This window comes from Salvelinus alpinus, chromosome 20 (assembly GCF_045679555.1).
Source record: "Salvelinus alpinus chromosome 20, SLU_Salpinus.1, whole genome shotgun sequence".
NCBI lineage: Eukaryota > Metazoa > Chordata > Actinopteri > Salmoniformes > Salmonidae > Salvelinus > Salvelinus alpinus.
The window spans coordinates 5057539-5077538 of NC_092105.1; the positions used below are offsets into that span (position 1 = coordinate 5057539).

The window sequence follows — 20000 nt, forward strand, 5'->3', positions numbered from 1 at the left end:
GGAGGACAACGAAGAGAGTGAGTTTAGGGGCGGACAACGAAGAGAGTGAGGTTAGGGGAGGACAACGAAGAGAGTGAGGTTAGGGGAGGACAACGAAGAGAGTGAGGTTAGGGGAGGACAACGAAGAGAGTGAGAGTATAGGGTCGGACAACGAAGAGAGTGAGGTTAGGGGAGGACAACGAAGAGAGTGAGGTTAGAGGAGGACAACGAAGAGAGTGAGGTTAGGGGAGGACAACGAAGAGAGTGAGGTTAGGGGAGGACAACGAAGAGAGTGAGGTTAGGGGAGGACAACGAAGAGAGTGAGGTTAGGGGCGGACAACGAAGAGAGTGAGGTTAGGGGAGGACAACGAAGAGAGTGAGGTTAGGGGAGGACAACGAAGAGAGTGAGGTTAGGGGAGGACAACGAAGAGAGTGAGGTTAGGGGAGGACAACGAAGAAAGTGAGGTTAGGGGAGGACAACGAAGAGAGTGAGTTTAGGGGCGGACAACGAAGAGAGTGAGTTTAGGGGCGGACAACGAAGAGAGTGAGGTTAGGGGAGGACAACGAAGAGAGTGAGGTTAGAGGAGGACAACGAAGAGAGTGAGGTTAGGGGAGGACAACGAAGAGAGTGAGAATAGGGTCGGACAACGAAGAGAGTGAGGTTAGGGGAGGACAACGAAGAGAGTGAGGTTAGAGGAGGACAACGAAGAGAGTGAGGTTAGGGGAGGACAACGAAGAGAGTGAGGTTAGGGGAGAACAACGAAGAGAGTGAGGTTAGGGTCGGACAACGAAGCGAGTGAGGTTAGGGTCGGACAACGAAGAGAGTGAGGTTAGGGGAGGACAACGAAGAGAGTGAGGTTAGGGGAGGACAATGAAGAGAGTGAGGTTAGGGGAGGTCAACGAAGAGAGTGAGGTTAGGGGAGGACAACGAAGAGAGTGAGGTTAGGGGAGGACAACGAAGAGAGTGAGGTTAGGGAGGACAACGAAGAGAGTGAGGTTAGGGGAGGACAACGAAGAGAGTGAGGTTAGGGGAGGACAACGAAGAGAGTGAGGTTAGGGGAGGACAACGAAGATAGTGAGGTTAGGGGAGGACAACGAAGAGAGTGAGGTTAGGGGAGGACAACGAAGAGAGTGAGGTTAGGGTCGGACAACGAAGCGAGTGAGGTTAGGGGAGGACAACGAAGAGAGTGAGAATAGGGGAGGACAACGAAGAGAGTGAGGTTAGGGGAGGACAACGAAGAGAGTGAGGTTAGGGGAGGACAACGTAGAGAGTGAGGTTAGGGGAGGACAACGAAGAGAGTGAGGTTAGGGGCGGACAACGAAGAGAGTGAGGTTAGGGGAGGACAACGAAGAGAGTGAGGTTAGGGGCGGACAACGAAGAGAGTGAGTTTAGGGGAGGACAACGAAGAGAGTGAGGTTAGGGGCGGACAACGAAGAGAGTGAGGTTAGGGGAGGACAACGAAGAGAGTGAGGTTAGGGGAGGACAACGAAGAGAGTGAGTTTAGGGGCGGACAACGAAGAGAGTGAGGTTAGAGGAGGACAACGAAGAGAGTGAGGTTAGGGGAGGACAACGAAGAGAGTGAGAATAGGGGAGGACAACGAAGAGAGTGAGGTTAGGGTCGGACAACGAAGAGAGTGAGGTTAGGGGAGGACAACGAAGAGAGTGAGGTTAGGGGAGGACAACGAAGAGAGTGAGGTTAGGGGAGGACAACGAAGAGAGTGAGGTTAGGGGAGGACAACGAAGAGAGTGAGGTTAGGGGAGGACAACGAAGAGAGTGAGGTTAGGGGAGGACAACGAAGAGAGTGAGGTTAGGGGAGGACAACGAAGAGAGTGAGGTTAGGGGAGGACAACGAAGAGAGTGAGGTTAGGGGAGGACAACGAAGAGAGTGAGGTTAGGGGAGGACAACGAAGAGAGTGAGGTTAGGGGAGGACAACGAAGAGAGTGAGGATAGGGGAGGACAACGAAGAGAGTGAGGTTAGGGTCGGACAACGAAGAGAGTGAGGTTAGGGTCGGACAACGAAGAGAGTGAGGTTAGGGGAGGACAACGAAGAGAGTGAGTTTAGGGGCGGACAACGAAGAGAGTGAGGTTAGGGGAGGACAACGAAGAGAGTGAGGTTAGGGGAGGACAACGAAGAGAGTGAGGTTAGGGGAGGACAACGAAGAGAGTGAGTTTAGGGGAGGACAACGAAGAGAGTGAGGTTAGGGGAGGACAACGAAGAGAGTGAGGTTAGGGGCGGACAACGAAGAGAGTGAGTTTAGGGGCGGACAACGAAGAGAGTGAGGTTAGGGGAGGACAACGAAGAGAGTGAGGTTAGAGGAGGACAACGAAGAGAGTGAGGTTAGGGGAGGACAACGAAGAGAGTGAGAATAGGGGAGGACAACGAAGAGAGTGAGGTTAGGGTCGGACAACGAAGAGAGTGAGGTTAGGGTCGGACAACGAAGAGAGTGAGGTTAGGGGAGGACAACGAAGAGAGTGAGGTTAGGGGCGGACAACGAAGAGAGTGAGGTTAGGGGAGGACAACGAAGAGAGTGAGGTTAGGGGAGGACAACGAAGAGAGTGAGGTTAGGGGAGGACAACGAAGAGAGTGAGGTTAGGGGAGGACAACGAAGAGAGTGAGGTTAGGGGAGGACAACGAAGAGAGTGAGGTTAGGGGAGGACAACGAAGAGAGTGAGGTTAGGGGAGGACAACGAAGAGAGTGAGGTTAGGGGAGGACAACGAAGAGAGTGAGGTTAGGGGAGGACAACGAAGAGAGTGAGGTTAGGGGAGGACAACGAAGAGAGTGAGGTTAGGGGAGGACAACGAAGAGAGTGAGGTTAGGGGAGGACAACGAAGAGAGTGAGGTTAGGGGAGGACAACGAAGAGAGTGAGGTTAGGGTCGGACAACGAAGAGAGTGAGGTTAGGGTCGGACAACGAAGAGAGTGAGGTTAGGGGAGGACAACGAAGAGAGTGAGTTTAGGGGCGGACAACGAAGAGAGTGAGGTTAGGGGAGGACAACGAAGAGAGTGAGGTTAGGGGAGGACAACGAAGAGAGTGAGGTTAGGGGAGGACAACGAAGAGAGTGAGTTTAGGGGAGGACAACGAAGAGAGTGAGGTTAGGGGAGGACAACGAAGAGAGTGAGGTTAGGGGCGGACAACGAAGAGAGTGAGTTTAGGGGAGGACAACGAAGAGAGTGAGGTTAGAGGAGGACAACGAAGAGAGTGAGGTTAGGGTCGGACAACGAAGAGAGTGAGGTTAGGGGAGGACAACGAAGAGAGTGAGGTTAGGGGAGGACAACGAAGAGAGTGAGGTTAGGGGAGGACAACGAAGAGAGTGAGGTTAGGGGAGGACAACGAAGAGAGTGAGGTTAGGGGAGGACAACGAAGAGAGTGAGGTTAGGGGAGGACAACGAAGAGAGTGAGGTTAGGGGAGGACAACGAAGAGAGTGAGGTTAGGGGAGGACAACGAAGAGAGTGAGAATAGGGGAGGACAACGAAGAGAGTGAGGTTAGGGTCGGACAACGAAGAGAGTGAGGTTAGGGTCGGACAACGAAGAGAGTGAGGTTAGGGGAGGACAACGAAGAGAGTGAGGTTAGGGGAGGACAACGAAGAGAGTGAGGTTAGGGGAGGACAACGAAGAGAGTGAGGTTAGGGGAGGACAACGAAGAGAGTGAGGTTAGGGGAGGACAACGAAGAGAGTGAGGTTAGGGGAGGACAACGAAGAGAGTGAGGTTAGGGGAGGACAACGAAGAGAGTGAGGTTAGGGGAGGACAACGAAGAGAGTGAGGTTAGGGGAGGACAACGAAGAGAGTGAGGTTAGGGGAGGACAACGAAGAGAGTGAGGTTAGGGGAGGACAACGAAGAGAGTGAGGTTAGGGGAGGACAACGAAGAGAGTGAGGTTAGGGGAGGACAACGAAGAGAGTGAGGTTAGGGGAGGACAACGAAGAGAGTGAGGTTAGGGGAGGACAACGAAGAGAGTGAGGTTAGGGGAGGACAACGAAGACAGTGAGGTTAGGGGAGGACAACGAAGAGAGTGAGGTTAGGGGAGGACAACGAAGAGAGTGAGGTTAGGGTCGGACAACGAAGAGAGTGAGAATAGGGGAGGACAACGAAGAGAGTGAGGTTAGGGTCGGACAACGAAGAGAGTGAGGTTAGGGTCGGACAACGAAGAGAGTGAGGTTAGGGGAGGACAACGAAGAGAGTGAGTTTAGGGGCGGACAACGAAGAGAGTGAGGTTAGGGGAGGACAACGAAGAGAGTGAGGTTAGGGGAGGACAACGAAGAGAGTGAGGTTAGGGGAGGACAACGAAGAGAGTGAGTTTAGGGGAGGACAACGAAGAGAGTGAGGTTAGGGGAGGACAACGAAGAGAGTGAGGTTAGGGGCGGACAACGAAGAGAGTGAGTTTAGGGGAGGACAACGAAGAGAGTGAGGTTAGAGGAGGACAACGAAGAGAGTGAGGTTAGGGTCGGACAACGAAGAGAGTGAGGTTAGGGGAGGACAACGAAGAGAGTAGGGGAGGACAACGAAGAGAGTGAGGTTAGGGGAGGACAACGAAGAGAGTGAGGTTAGGGGAGGACAACGAAGAGAGTGAGGTTAGGGGAGGACAACGAAGAGAGTGAGGTTAGGGGAGGACAACGAAGAGAGTGAGGTTAGGGTCGAGGACAACGAAGAGAGTGAGGTTAGGGTCGGACAACGAAGAGAGTGAGGTTAGAGGTAGGACAACGAAGAGAGTGAGGTTAGGGGAGGACAACGAAGAGAGTGAGGTTAGGGGAGGACAACGAAGAGAGTGAGGTTAGGGGAGGACAACGAAGAGAGTGAGGTTAGGGGACGGACAACGAAGAGAGTGAGGTTAGGGGAGGACAACGAAGAGAGTGAGGTTAGGGGCGGACAACGAAGAGAGTGAGGTTAGGGGAGGACAACGAAGAGAGTGAGGTTAGGGGAGGACAACGAAGAGAGTGAGGTTAGGGGAGGACAACGAAGAGAGTGAGGTTAGGGGAGGACAACGAAGAGAGTGAGGTTAGGGGAGGACAACGAAGAGAGTGAGTTTAGGGGCGGACAACGAAGAGAGTGAGGTTAGGGGCGGACAACGAAGAGAGTGAGGTTAGGGGAGGACAACGAAGAGAGTGAGGTTAGAGGAGGACAACGAAGAGAGTGAGGTTAGGGGAGGACAACGAAGAGAGTGAGGATAGGGTCGGACAACGAAGAGAGTGAGGTTAGGGGAGGACAACGAAGAGAGTGAGGTTAGGGGAGGACAACGAAGAGAGTGAGGTTAGGGGAGGACAACGAAGAGAGTGAGGTTAGGGGAGAACAACGAAGAGAGTGAGGTTAGGGTCGGACAACGAAGCGAGTGAGGTTAGGGGAGGACAACGAAGAGAGTGAGGTTAGGGGAGGACAACGAAGAGAGTGAGGTTAGGGGAGGACAACGAAGAGAGTGAGGTTAGGGGAGGACAACGAAGAGAGTGAGGTTAGGGGAGGACAACGAAGAGAGTGAGGTTAGGGGAGGACAACGAAGAGAGTGAGGTTAGGGGAGGACAACGAAGAGAGTGAGGTTAGGGGAGGACAACGAAGAGAGTGAGGTTAGGGGAGGACAACGAAGAGAGTGAGGTTAGGGGAGGACAACGAAGAGAGTGAGGTTAGGGGAGGACAACGAAGAGAGTGAGGTTAGGGGAGGACAACGAAGAGAGTGAGGTTAGGGGAGGACAACGAAGAGAGTGAGGTTAGGGGAGGACAACGAAGAGAGTGAGGTTAGGGGCGGACAACGAAGAGAGTGAGGTTAGGGGAGGACAACGAAGAGAGTGAGGTTAGGGGCGGACAACGAAGAGAGTGAGTTTAGGGGAGGACAACGAAGAGAGTGAGGTTAGGGGCGGACAACGAAGAGAGTGAGGTTAGGGGAGGACAACGAAGAGAGTGAGGTTAGGGGAGGACAACGAAGAGAGTGAGTTTAGGGGCGGACAACGAAGAGAGTGAGGTTAGAGGAGGACAACGAAGAGAGTGAGGTTAGGGGAGGACAACGAAGAGAGTGAGAATAGGGGAGGACAACGAAGAGAGTGAGGTTAGGGTCGGACAACGAAGAGAGTGAGGTTAGGGGAGGACAACGAAGAGAGTGAGGTTAGGGGAGGACAACGAAGAGAGTGAGGTTAGGGGAGGACAACGAAGAGAGTGAGGTTAGGGGAGGACAACGAAGAGAGTGAGGTTAGGGGAGGACAACGAAGAGAGTGAGGTTAGGGGAGGACAACGAAGAGAGTGAGGTTAGGGGAGGACAACGAAGAGAGTGAGGTTTGGGGAGGACAACGAAGAGAGTGAGGTTAGGGGAGGACAACGAAGACAGTGAGGTTAGGGGAGGACAACGAAGAGAGTGAGGTTAGGGGAGGACAACGAAGAGAGTGAGGTTAGGGGAGGACAACGAAGAGAGTGAGAATAGGGGAGGACAACGAAGAGAGTGAGGTTAGGGTCGGACAACGAAGAGAGTGAGGTTAGGGTCGGACAACGAAGAGAGTGAGGTTAGGGGAGGACAACGAAGAGAGTGAGTTTAGGGGCGGACAACGAAGAGAGTGAGGTTAGGGGAGGACAACGAAGAGAGTGAGGTTAGGGGAGGACAACGAAGAGAGTGAGGTTAGGGGAGGACAACGAAGAGAGTGAGTTTAGGGGAGGACAACGAAGAGAGTGAGGTTAGGGGAGGACAACGAAGAGAGTGAGGTTAGGGGCGGACAACGAAGAGAGTGAGTTTAGGGGAGGACAACGAAGAGAGTGAGGTTAGAGGAGGACAACGAAGAGAGTGAGGTTAGGGTCGGACAACGAAGAGAGTGAGGTTAGGGGAGGACAACGAAGAGAGTAGGGGAGGACAACGAAGAGAGTGAGGTTAGGGGAGGACAACGAAGAGAGTGAGGTTAGGGGAGGACAACGAAGTGAGTGAGGTTAGGGGAGGACAACGAAGAGAGTGAGTTTAGGGGCGGACAACGAAGAGAGTGAGGTTAGAGGAGGACAACGAAGAGAGTGAGAATAGGGGAGGACAACGAAGAGAGTGAGGTTAGGGTCGGACAACGAAGAGAGTGAGGTTAGGGTCGGACAACGAAGAGAGTGAGGTTAGGGTCGGACAACGAAGAGAGTGAGGTTAGGGTCGGACAACGAAGAGAGTGAGGTTAGGGGAGGACAACGAAGAGAGTGAGGTTAGGGGAGGACAACGAAGAGAGTGAGGTTAGGGGAGGACAACGAAGAGAGTGAGGTTAGGGGAGGACAACGAAGAGAGTGAGGTTAGGGGAGGACAACGAAGAGAGTGAGGTTAGGGGAGGACAACGAAGAGAGTGAGGTTAGGGTCGGACAACGAAGAGAGTGAGGTTAGGGTCGGACAACGAAGAGAGTGAGGTTAGGGTCGGACAACGAAGAGAGTGAGGTTAGGGTCGGACAACGAAGAGAGTGAGGTTAGGGTCGGACAACGAAGAGAGTGAGGTTAGGGTCGGACAACGAAGAGAGTGAGGTTAGGGGAGGACAACGAAGAGAGTGAGGTTAGGGGAGGACAACGAAGAGAGTGAGGTTAGGGGAGGACAACGAAGAGAGTGAGGTTAGGGGAGGACAACGTAGAGAGTGAGGTTAGGGGAGGACAACGAAGAGAGTGAGGTTAGGGTCGGACAACGAAGAGAGTGAGGTTAGGGTCGGACAACGAAGAGAGTGAGGTTAGGGGAGGACAACGAAGAGAGTGAGGTCAGGGACGGACAACGAAGAGAGTGAGGTTAGGGGAGGACAACGAAGAGAGTGAGGTTAGGGGAGGACAACGAAGAGAGTGAGGTTAGGGGAGGACAACGAAGAGAGTGAGGTTAGGGGAGGACAACGAAGAGAGTGAGGTTAGGGGAGGACAACGAAGAGAGTGAGGATAGGGGAGGACAACGAAGAGAGTGAGGTTAGGGGAGGACAACGAAGAGAGTGAGGTTAGGGTCGGACAACGAAGAGAGTGAGGTTAGGGTCGGACAACGAAGAGAGTGAGGTTAGGGGAGGACAACGAAGAGAGTGAGGTTAGGGTCGGACAACGAAGAGAGTGAGGTTAGGGTCGGACAACGAAGACAGTGAGGTTAGGGTCGGACAACGAAGAGAGTGAGATTAGGGGAGGACAACGAAGACAGTGAGGTTAGGGTCGGACAACGTAGATGGCAAAAACAAGTAGTAATTCAAACAGGAACTGTATAGCGCCAGGCTAGATTAATTGGCTCCAAACAAAATCCCTCGGTAAACTACCATCGGCTGCCCGAGGACGCACAACTTTTGAAGAAGTGGCTCCATGTCCCGAACAGGAAGGACGTGCCAGCTCGAACTCGCAGGATCTGCAGACAGCATTTCGCTGAGGTAGACTTCGCGATGAAGGGCACTTTCGATGTTATGGTGTAAGGGATACCGACCGACCATCATCAACATCGCTGACTTCGGAGTAAATTATTAAATGCGACTGAACGGAGGAGGCGACGCGAGTCAATGCAATGGAGCCCCAGAGTAAACGTTAACCGGTCATGACTGTTGTTGACTAGGCTAGCGTTAGACACTGGACAACTTTGTTGCAACTCTAGTTGAAGGTAACTAGCTAATTGCCCCAGCAAATAACGTTAACAAGCAACTCAACTGCAACTAAAATTGCAACCCAGTTTATCCGTGTACCGCTGCACAGTCAAGTACTGTAATACATTTCAAGTACTGTAATACATTTTGTCGACAGATTTGTTTTTGTAATGTTTTGTTAGCTCCACCGTCATTTAGCTAGACTGAGGTTGACATAGCTAATGTTTGCTGAAAAATAAATGTCCCTTTATTTCCTGTGTGTGTGTGTGTGTGTGTGTGTGTGTGTGTGTGTGTGTGTGTGTGTGTGTGTGTGTGTGGAAAAAGCAGACAGATATATGCAGGTTCAGTTGTCTTAATGACAAAACATCCCTGAAAATGTTTTCATCCTGGAGGCAGACTGTGCAGGAGGAGGCAGACTGTGCAGGAAGAGGCAGACTGTGCAGGAGGAGGCAGACTGTGCAGGAGGAGGCAGACTGTACAGGAGGAGGCTGACTGTGCAGGAGGAGGCAGACTGTACAGGAGGAGGCAGACTGTGCAGGAGGAGGCAGACTACTGTGTGGGAGGAGGCAGACTGTGCGGGAGGAGGCAGACTGTGCGGGAGGAGGCAGACTGTGCAGGAAGAGGCAGACTGTGCAGAAAGAGGCAGACTGTGCAGGAAGAGGCAGACTGTGCAGGAAGAGGCAGACTGTGCAGGAGGAGGCAGACTGTGCAGGAGGAGGCAGACTGTGCAGGAGGAGGCAGACTGTGCAGGAGGAGGCAGACCGTGCAGGAGGAGGCAGACTGTGCAGGAGGAGGCAGACTGTGCAGGAGGAGACAGACTGTGCAGGAGGAGGCAGACTACTGTGTGGGAGGAGGCAGACTGTGCGGGAGGAGGCAGACTGTGCGGGAGGAGGCAGACTGTGCGGGAGGAGGCAGACTGTGCAGGAGGAGGCAGACTGTGCAGGAGGAGGCAGACTGTGCAGGAGGAGGCAGACTGTGCAGGAGGAGGCAGACTGTGCAGGAGGAAGCAGACTGTGCAGGAGGAGGCAGACTGTGCAGGAGGAGGCAGACTGTGCAGGAGGAAGCAGACTGTGCAGGAGGAGGCAGACTGTGCAAGGCAGACTGTGCAGGAGGAAGCAGACTGTGCGGGAGGAGGCAGACTGTGCGGGAGGAAGCAGACTGTGCAGGAGGAAGCAGACTGTGCAGGAGGAGGCAGACTGTGCAGGAGGAGGCAGACTGTGCAGGAGGAGGCAGACTGTGCAAGGCAGACTGTGCAGGAGGAAGCAGACTGTGCGGGAGGAGGCAGACTGTGCGGGAGGAAGCAGACTGTGCAGGAGGAAGCAGACTGTGCAGGAGGAGGCAGACTGTGCAGGAGGAGGCAGACTGTGCAGGAGGAGGCAGACTGTGCAGGAGGAAGCAGACTGTGCAGGAGGAGGCAGACCGTGCAGGAGGAGGCAGCGGTGGTACATGCTAATCCATGTTATTTCTAAGGCTAGTTTAGTTAAAGTATCTGCAGTGATTCTTGAATATAACTTTAGCCTAATAGATACCTTAATTGTTTTCTACCAACAGGAGAGAACGGTTAGTACAGCATACAAAACTGGGCCCTGGGTGCCAGAGTGTTCCTGTGCTGCGGCGGAGAAGAGGTCCACCGGGACCATCACTAAAGAGCTCAGGGCCCAGCTAGATTGAGCTCACCACCATCAGTATGCAACCGAGTCCTGCCCCAATACGCCACAGATGGAGCTGACGCAGAGAGTGAGAGCAGTGAAGACCACAACTCGCTGTATGAACCTGAGAGCTCAGAGCCACAATCATCACAGTGCCAAGATATACTATCGATCACTTTTAGGAGGAGCGGGATGGTGTTCCCGAAAACATGGAGAGGGAGCAGGCCATTCAACAGCGAATTCAAAGATACACCCCATCCATAAAGGGAATTGGAGTAGAATTGTTTTTCCCACCAGATTTCTTTTACCCGTTTCAACCATTGTGCTACCTTGTCCCGGTCCTGCTGTTTTGACTCTCTCTCTCTAAACCTCTGAATGCTCAGCTATGAAAAGCCAACTGACATGTTCTCCTGAGGTGTTAAACACATGCACCTTCTATAACCACTACGGTTATTATTTTGATGTAACAAAAAGGGCTTTTGTAAAATATATTTGATTGATTGTTTGCTGTGCTGGATGTTGTGTATTCACTAACTGTCTGAGTGATGGGACATTTATGTAGTATCTGTAACATATTTTTGGTGTGTATTTAATCTGCATTTTAACTTCTTAAAGTGTCAATCAGCAGTAGAAACAATAACAAAGTGTTTCCCTGCTCCTCTTTGGGTAAAAATATGAATAAAGATTAATAAAGATTAATAGACAGAGCTATAGATGCAAGGACTGACCATCCATGAGATCAACACTGTAATCCTGTTTCTATGATCTGTTTCCAATACCATGTACCCAGTTCGCTTTGGATAATGGCGTCTGCTGAATGGCATATATTATTAAAGTCTACTTTGACTCTGACAACTAGCTGTCCAGTATAGTTACCATTTCTTTCCACTAGATGGCAGCCAAAGCTAGTTGAAGTCACTACTCTGCCAACGAGATGCCCAGTGTAGATACCATTTCTTTCCACTAGATGGCAGCCAAAGCTAGTTGAAGTCACTACTCTGCCAACGAGATGCCCAGTGTAGTTACCATTCCTTTCCACTAGATGGCAGCCAAAGCTAGTTGAAGTCACTACTCTGCCAACGAGATGCCCAGTGTAGATACCATTCCTTTCCACTAGATGGCAGCCAAAACTAGTTGAAGTCACTACTCTGCCAACGAGATGCCCAGTGTAGTTACCATTCCTTTCCACTAGATGGCAGCCAAAACTAGTTGAAGTCACTAGTCTAGCGACTGGGACACGGGGTTAGTGCGTGTTGAAAGTAGTTTTATCTTCAAAGCAAGTTTATCTGGTTACGCTTGAACTTGTTGTTATAGGGGACAAGCTAACTAATACTATTTTTTACATAAGGTGCATATATTAGGTCTATGACTTAGGATCGATTTACAAAATTAACTACTTTTATTCAAACTTTTATTAAACTTTTATTTTACGGGAGGGACGTTAGACCATTCCACCATACATAATCTGTCCAGATCCTTGATATCCTTCATCTGTTATTATGGACTGCCCTCTTCAATTCAAAACCACAGGTTTTCAATGGGGTTGAAGTCCAGATCCTTGATATCCTTCATCAGTAATTATGGACTGCCCTCTTCAATTCCAACCACAGGTTTTCAATGGGGTTGAAGTCCGGAGACTGAGATGGCCATTGCAAAACGTTGATTTTGTGGTCAATTAACAATTTCTTTGTGGATTTTGATGTGTGCTTATTGTCTTGCTGGAAGATCCACTTGCTGCCAGACACTTGGCAGCAAGTGGATCTTCCAGCAAGACAATAAGCACACATCAAAACATTTATTTTGAAAAGTTCCTGAAAATGCATTTTTGAAATGTTATACGATCAGAATAGAATTGTTCTCTCGAGCGCATGGAGGGAGAGGACCGTGGCTCACTCATCACAGCAGCTGGCCTCAGTGAGGACACAGGGGCAGGCCTCAGTGAGGACACAGGGGCAGGCCTCAGTGAGGACACAGGGGCAGGCCTCAGTGAGGACACAGGGGCAGGCCCGAGTGAGGACACAGGGGCAGGCCTCAGTGAGGACACAGGGGCAGGCCTCAGTGAGGACACAGGGGCAGGCCTCAGTGAGGACACAGGGGCAGGCCTCAGTGAGGACACAGCGGCAGGCCTCAGTGAGGACACAGGGGCAGGCCTCAGTGAGGACACAGGGGCAGGGCCCTGTGAGGACACAGGGGCAGGCCTCAGTGAGGACACAGCAGCAGGCCTCAGTGAGGACACACAGTGGAGGGCCCCAGTGAGGACACATATTACCTCAATTACCTCGACTAACCTGTGCCCCCGCACGTTGACTCTGTACCAGTACCCCCTGTATATAGCCTCCACATTGACGCTGTACCGTAACACCCTGTATATAGCCTCCACATTGACTCTGTTCCGTAACACCCTGTATATAGCCTCCACATTGACTCTGTACCGGTACCCCCTGTATATAGCCTCCACATTGACTCTGTACCGGTACCCCCTGTATATAGCCTCCACATTGACTCTGTACCGTAACACCCTGTATATAGCCTCCACATTGACTCTGTACTGGTACCCCCTGTATATAGCCTCCACATTGACTCTGTACCGTAACACCCTGTATATAGCCTCCACAATGACTCTGCACCGTAACACCCTGTATATAGCCTCCAAAATGACTCTGTACCGTAACACCCTGTATATAGCCTCCACATTGACTCTGTACCGTAACACCCTGTATATAGCCTCCACATTGACTCTGTACCGGTACTCCCTGTATATAGCCTCCACATTGACTCTGTACTGGTACCCCCTGTATATAGCCTCCACATTGACTCTGTACCGTAACACCCTGTATATAGCCTCCACAATGACTCTGCACCGTAACACCCTGTATATAGCCTCCAAAATGACTCTGTACCGTAACACCCTGTATATAGCCTCCACAATGACTCTGTACCGTAACACCCTGTATATAGCCTCCACATTGACTCTGTACCGTAACACCCTGTATATAGTCTCCACATTGACTCTGTACCGGTACCCCTTTAAAAAGCCTGCACATTGACTCTGTACCGGTACCCCCTGTATATAGCCTCCACATTGACTCTGTACCAGTACCCCCTGTATATAGCCTCCACATTCACCCTGTACCGGTACCCCCTGTATATAGCCTCCACATTGACTCTGTACAGGTACCTCCTGTATATAGCCTCCACATTGACTCTATACTGGTACCCCCCTGTATATAGCCTCCACATTGACTCTGTACAGGTACCCCCTGTATATAGCCTCCACATTGACTCTGTACTGGTACCCCCCTGTATATAGCCTCCACATTGACTCTGTACCGTAACACCCTGTATATAGCCTCCACATTGACTCTGTACCGGTACCCCTTGTATATAGCCTCCACATTGACTCTGTACCGTAACACCCTGTATATAGCCTCCACAATGACTCTGTACCGTAACACCCTGTATATAGCCTCCACAATGACTCTGTACCGTAACACCCTGTATATAGCCTCCACATTGACTGTACAGTAACACCCTGTATACAGCCTCCACAATGACTCTGTACCGTAACACCCTGTATATAGCCTCCACATTGACTCTGTACCGTAATACCCTGTATATAGCCTCCACACTGACTCTGTACCGTAACACCCTGTATATAGCCTCCACAATGACTCTGTACCGTAACACCCTGTATATAGCCTCCACATTGACTCTGTACCGGTACCCCTGTATATAGCCTCTACATTGACTCTGTACAGGTACCTCCTGTATATAGCCTCCAGATTGACTATATACTGGTACCCCCCTGTATATAGCCTCCACATTGACTCTGTACAGGTACCCCCTGTATATAGCCTCCACATTGTCTCTGTACCGTAACACCCTGTATATAGCCTCCACATTGACTCTGTACCGGTACCCCTTGTATATAGCCTCCACATTGACTCTGTACCAGTACCCCCTGTATATAGCCTCCACATTGACGCTGTACCGTAACACCCTGTATATAGCCTCCACATTGACTCTGTTCCGTAACACCCTGTATATAGCCTCCACATTGACTCTGTACCGGTACCCCCTGTATATAGCCTCCACATTGACTCTGTACCGGTACCCCCTGTATATAGCCTCCACATTGACTCTGTACCGTAACACCCTGTATATAGCCTCCACATTGACTCTGTACCGGTACCCCCTGTATATAGCCTCCACATTGACTCTGTAATGGTACCCCCTGTATATAGCCTCCACAATGACTCTGTACCGTAACACCCTGTATATAGCCTCCACATTGACTCTGTACCGTAACACCCTGTATATAGTCTCCACATTGACTCTATACCGGTACCCCTTTAAAAAGCCTCCACATTTACTCTATACCAGTACCCCCTGTATATAGCCTCCACATTCACCCTGTACCGGTACCCCCTGTATATAGCCTCCACATTGACTCTGTACAGGTACCTCCTGTATATAGCCTCCACATTGACTCTATACTGGTACCCCCCTGTATATAGCCTCCACATTGACTCTGTACAGGTACCCCCTGTATATAGCCTCCACATTGACTCTGTACTGGTACCCCCCTGTATATAGCCTCCACATTGACTCTGTACCGTAACACCCTGTATATAGCCTCCACATTGACTCTGTACCGGTACCCCTTGTATATAGCCTCCACATTGACTCTGTACTGTAACACCCTGTATATAGCCTCCACAATGACTCTGTACCGTAACACCCTGTATATAACCTCCACATTGACTCTGTACCGTAACACCCTGTATATAGCCTCCACATTGACTCTGTACCGTAACACCCTGTATATAGCCTCCACAATGACTCTGTACCGTAACACCCTGTATATAGCCTCCACATTGACTGTACCGTAACACCCTGTATACAGCCTCCACAATGACTCTGTACCGTAACACCCTGTATATAGCCTCCACATTGACTCTGTACCGTAATACCCTGTATATAGCCTCCACACTGACTCTGTACCGTAACACCCTGTATATAGCCTCCACAATGACTCTGTACCGTAACACCCTGTATATAGCCTCCACATTGACTCTGTACCGGTACCCCTGTATATAGCCTCTACATTGACTCTGTACAGGTACCTCCTGTATATAGCCTCCAGATTGACTATATACTGGTACCCCCCTGTATATAGCCTCCACATTGACTCTGTACAGGTACCCCCTGTATATAGCCTCCACATTGTCTCTGTACCGTAACACCCTGTATATAGCCTCCACATTGACTCTGTACCGGTACCCCTTGTATATAGCCTCCACATTGACTCTGTACCGGTACCCCCTGTATATAGCCTCCACATTGACTCTGTACCGTAACACCTTGTATATAGCCTCCACATTGACTCTGTACCGTAACACCCTGTATATAGCCTCCACAATGACTCTGTACTGTAACACCCTGTATATAGCCTCCACATTGACTCTGTACCGGTACCCCCTGTATATAGCCTCCACATTGACTCTGTACCGTAACACCCTGTATATAGCCTCCACAATGACTCTGTACCGTAACACCCTGTATATAGCCTCCACATTGACTCTGTACCGTAACACCCTGTATATAGCCTCCACAATGACTCTGTACCATAACACCCTGTATATAGCCTCCACATTGACTCTGTACCGTAACACCCTGAATATAGCCTCCACATTGACTCTGTACCGTAACACCCTGTATATAGCCTCCACATTGACTCTGTACCGTAACACCCTGTATATAGCCTCCACAATGACTCTGTACCGTAACACCCTGTATATAGCCTCCACATTGACTCTGTACCGTAACACCCTGTATATAGCCTCCACAATGACTCTGTACCGTAACACCCTGTATATAGCCTCCACATTGACTCTGTACCGTAACACCCTGTATATAGCCTCCACATTGACTCTGTACCGGTACCCCCTGTATATAGCCTCCACATTGACTCTGTACCGTAACACCCTGTATATAGCCTCCACAATGACTCTGTACCGTAACACCCTGTATATAGCCTCCACATTGACTCTGTACCGTAACACCCTGTATATAGTCTCCACATTTACTCTGTACCAGTACCCCCTGTATATAGCCTCCACATTCACCCTGTACCGGTACCCCCTGTATATAGCCTCCACATTGACTCTGTACAGGTACCTCCTGTATATAGCCTCCACATTGACTCTATACTGGTACCCCCCTGTATATAGCCTCCACATTGACTCTGTACAGGTACCCCCTGTATATAGCCTCCACATTGACTCTGTACTGGTACCCCCATGTATATAGCCTCCACATTGACTCTGTACCGTAACACCCTGTATATAGCCTCCACATTGACTCTGTACCGGTACCCCTTGTATATAGCCTCCACATTGACTCTGTACCGTAACACCCTGTATATAGCCTCCACAATGACTCTGTACCGTAACACCCTGTATATAACCTCCACATTGACTCTGTACTGTAACACCCTGTATATAGCCTCCACATTCACTCTGTACCGTAACACCCTGTATATAGCCTCCACATTGACTCTGTACCGTAACACCCTGTATATAGCCTCCACAATGACTCTGTACCGTAACACCCTGTATATAGCCTCCACATTGACTGTACCGTAACACCCTGTATACAGCCTCCACAATGACTCTGTACCGTAACACCCTGTATATAGCCTCCACATTGACTCTGTACCGTAATACCCTGTATATAGCCTCCACACTGACTCTGTACCGTAACACCCTGTATATAGCCTCCACAATGACTCTGTACCGTAACACCCTGTATATAGCCTCCACATTGACTCTGTACCGGTACCCCTGTATATAGCCTCCACATTGACTCTGTACAGGTACCTCCTGTATATAGCCTCCAGATTGACTATATACTGGTACCCCCCTGTATATAGCCTCCACATTGACTCTGTACAGGTACCCCCTGTATATAGCCTCCACATTGACTCTGTACCGTAACACCCTGTATATAGCCTCCACATTGACTCTGTACCGTAACACCCTGTATATAGCCTCCACAATGACTCTGTACTGTAACACCCTGTATATAGCCTCCACATTGACTCTGTATCGGTATCCCCTGTATATGGCCTCCACATTGACTCTGTATCGGTACCCCCTGTATATAGTCTCCACATTAACTCTGTACCGGAAACCCTTGTATTTTGCCTCCACATTGACTCTGTACCGTAACACCCTGTATATAGCCTCCACATTGACTCTGTACCGGTACCCCTTGTATATAGCCTCCACATTGACTCTGTACCGGTACCCCCTGTATATAGCCTCCACATTGACTCTGTACCGGTACCCCCTGTATATAGTCTCCACATTGACTCTGTACCGTAACACCCTGTATATAGCCTTACTTGTTATTTTACTGCTGCTGTTTTTATTGATTTGTTAAATTTTTTCCCCATTTTTTACTTAGCACTTATTTTTCTTAAAATTCCATTGTTGGTTAAGGGCTTGTATGTAAGCATTTCACTGTAAGGTCTACACCTTTTCAGCACATGTGCCAAATAAAATTTTATCTAAATTGATTCTAAGTTTATAGGGACCCTTTCCGGAAGAGAGAAGAGGGAGAGGAGGAACTACAAAAGAGGGGAGAGAGACAGAGCGTCAGAGAGACATAGATAGAAAGAGTCATGAGACTTGTCTCCAAGGCAGCTGGAGATGGCTCTGGGTCTAGCTAGATCAATACATAGACATTTATCAAAGTTGTCCTGTATCATTCTACTGTATTACTCAACTCCTTGCAGTGTTACCAACCCATGGAGAGATAGAGAAAGAAAGAGAGAGAGAGAAAGAGAGTGTAAAGGCATAAAGGCAGAGAGAGTCACCCTCGTCTAAGTGTGCCCCCTCTAGAGAGGGTTGGTGACATGAAGAAGGACTGAAGGAAGTTCTACTGTACCTCTCCCACACCAGTCTGCAGTATCTTCAACCCTGTCTCAGACTCTAGAAAGGACTTCTGAGACGCTGACAGAGACAAAAACACACACAAACCAAAACAGTCGTTATTCATGATTTTCAACACACTGTTCTGTCTATGTGCCACTGTTCTGTCTATGTGCCACTATTCTGTCTATGTGCCGCTATTCTGTCTATGTGCCGCTATTCTGTCTATGTGCCACTGTTCTGTCTATGTGCCACTATTCTGTCTATGTGCCACTATTCTGTCTATGTGCCACTGTTCTGTCTATGTGCCACTGTTCTGTCTATGTGCCACTGTTCTGTCTATGTGCCACTATTCTGTCTATGTGCCACTGTTCTGTCTATGTGCCGCTATTCTGTCTATGTGCCACTATTCTGTCTATGTGCCACTATTCTGTCTATGTGCCACTGTTCTGTCTATGTGCCACTATTCTGTCTATGTGCCACTGTTCTGTCTATGTGCCACTATTCTGTCTATGTGCCACTGTTCTGTCTATGTGCCACTATTCTGTCTATGTGCCACTGTTCTGTCTATGTGCCACTATTCTGTCTATGTGCCACTGTTCTGTCTATGTGCCACTGTTCTGTCTATGTGCCACTATTCTGTCTATGTGCCACTGTTCTGTCTATGTGCCACTGTTCTGTCTATGTGCCACTGTTCTGTCTATGTGCCACTATTCTGTCTATGTGCCACTATTCTGTCTATGTGGCACATCCCTGTTTTAGTGCACCACGTTTTAACCATGAGCCTCTATGTCAGCTATTATGAACTCTGACCCTACGGAGGGACTCAGGCATAGACTACCAGAACCCACTGGATTCTCCAATTACATTGAATGAACTACAGGACAAAATACAAACCCTCCAAACCAAAAAGGCATGTGGTGTTGATGGTATACTAAATTAAATGATAAAATATACAAACCACAAATTCCAATTGGCTATAGTTAAAGTCTTTAACATCAGCCTCAGCTCTGGCATCTTCCCCAATATTTGGAACCAAGGACTGATCACCCCAATCCACAAAAGTGGAGACAAATTTGACCCCAATAATTACCGTAGGATATGCGTCAACAGCAACCTTGGGAAAATCCTCTGCATTATCATTAACAGCAGACTCGTACATTTCCTCAGTGAAAACAATGTACTGAGCAAATGTCAAATTGGTTTTTTACCAAATTACCGTACGACAGACCACGTATTCACCCTGCACGTCCTAATTGACAAATAAACAAACCAAAACAAAGGCAAAATCTTCTCATGCTTTGTTGAATAAAAAAATTATTTTGACTCAATTTGAGCGGCTGCAAATTGATGGAAAGTGGTGTTAGGGGGAAAAACATACGACATAAAAATCCATGTACACAAACAACAAGTGTGCGGTTAAAAAACACACGTATTTCTTTCCACAGGGCTGTGGAGTGAGACAGGGATGAAGCTTGAGCCCCACCCTCTTCCACATATATATCAACGAATTGGCGAGGGCACTAGAACAGTCTGAAGCACCTGGCCTTACCCTACTAGAATCTGAAGTCAAATGTCTACTGTTTGCTGATGATCTGGTGCTTCTGTCCCCAACCAAGGAGGGTCTACAGCAGCACCTAGATCTTCTGCACAGATTCTGTCAGACCTGGGCCAGACTGAGAGTACATCTCAGTAAGACAAAAATAATGGTGTTCCAAAAAAGGTCCAGTTGCCAGGACAACAAATACAAATTCCATCTAGACACCGTTGCCCTAGAGCACACAAAACACTATACATACCTCGACCTAAACATCAGCGCCACAGGTAACTTCCACAAAGCTGTGAACGATCTGAGAGACAAGGCAAGGCCTTTTACGCCATCAAAAGGAACATAAAATTCGACATACCAATT

General features: G+C 49.5%; 1 protein-coding gene across 1 annotated transcript in view; it reads right to left on the minus strand.

The window, feature by feature from the left end:
• Positions 1-20000, minus strand: part of LOC139546223 (receptor-type tyrosine-protein phosphatase-like N) — a 150201-nt gene that overhangs the window by 79740 nt on the left and 50461 nt on the right. The window contains exon 12 of the mRNA XM_071354351.1: positions 18105-18169. Within this exon, the coding sequence (XP_071210452.1) occupies positions 18105-18169 (65 nt within the window). The remainder of the gene's footprint in view (positions 1-18104; positions 18170-20000) is intronic.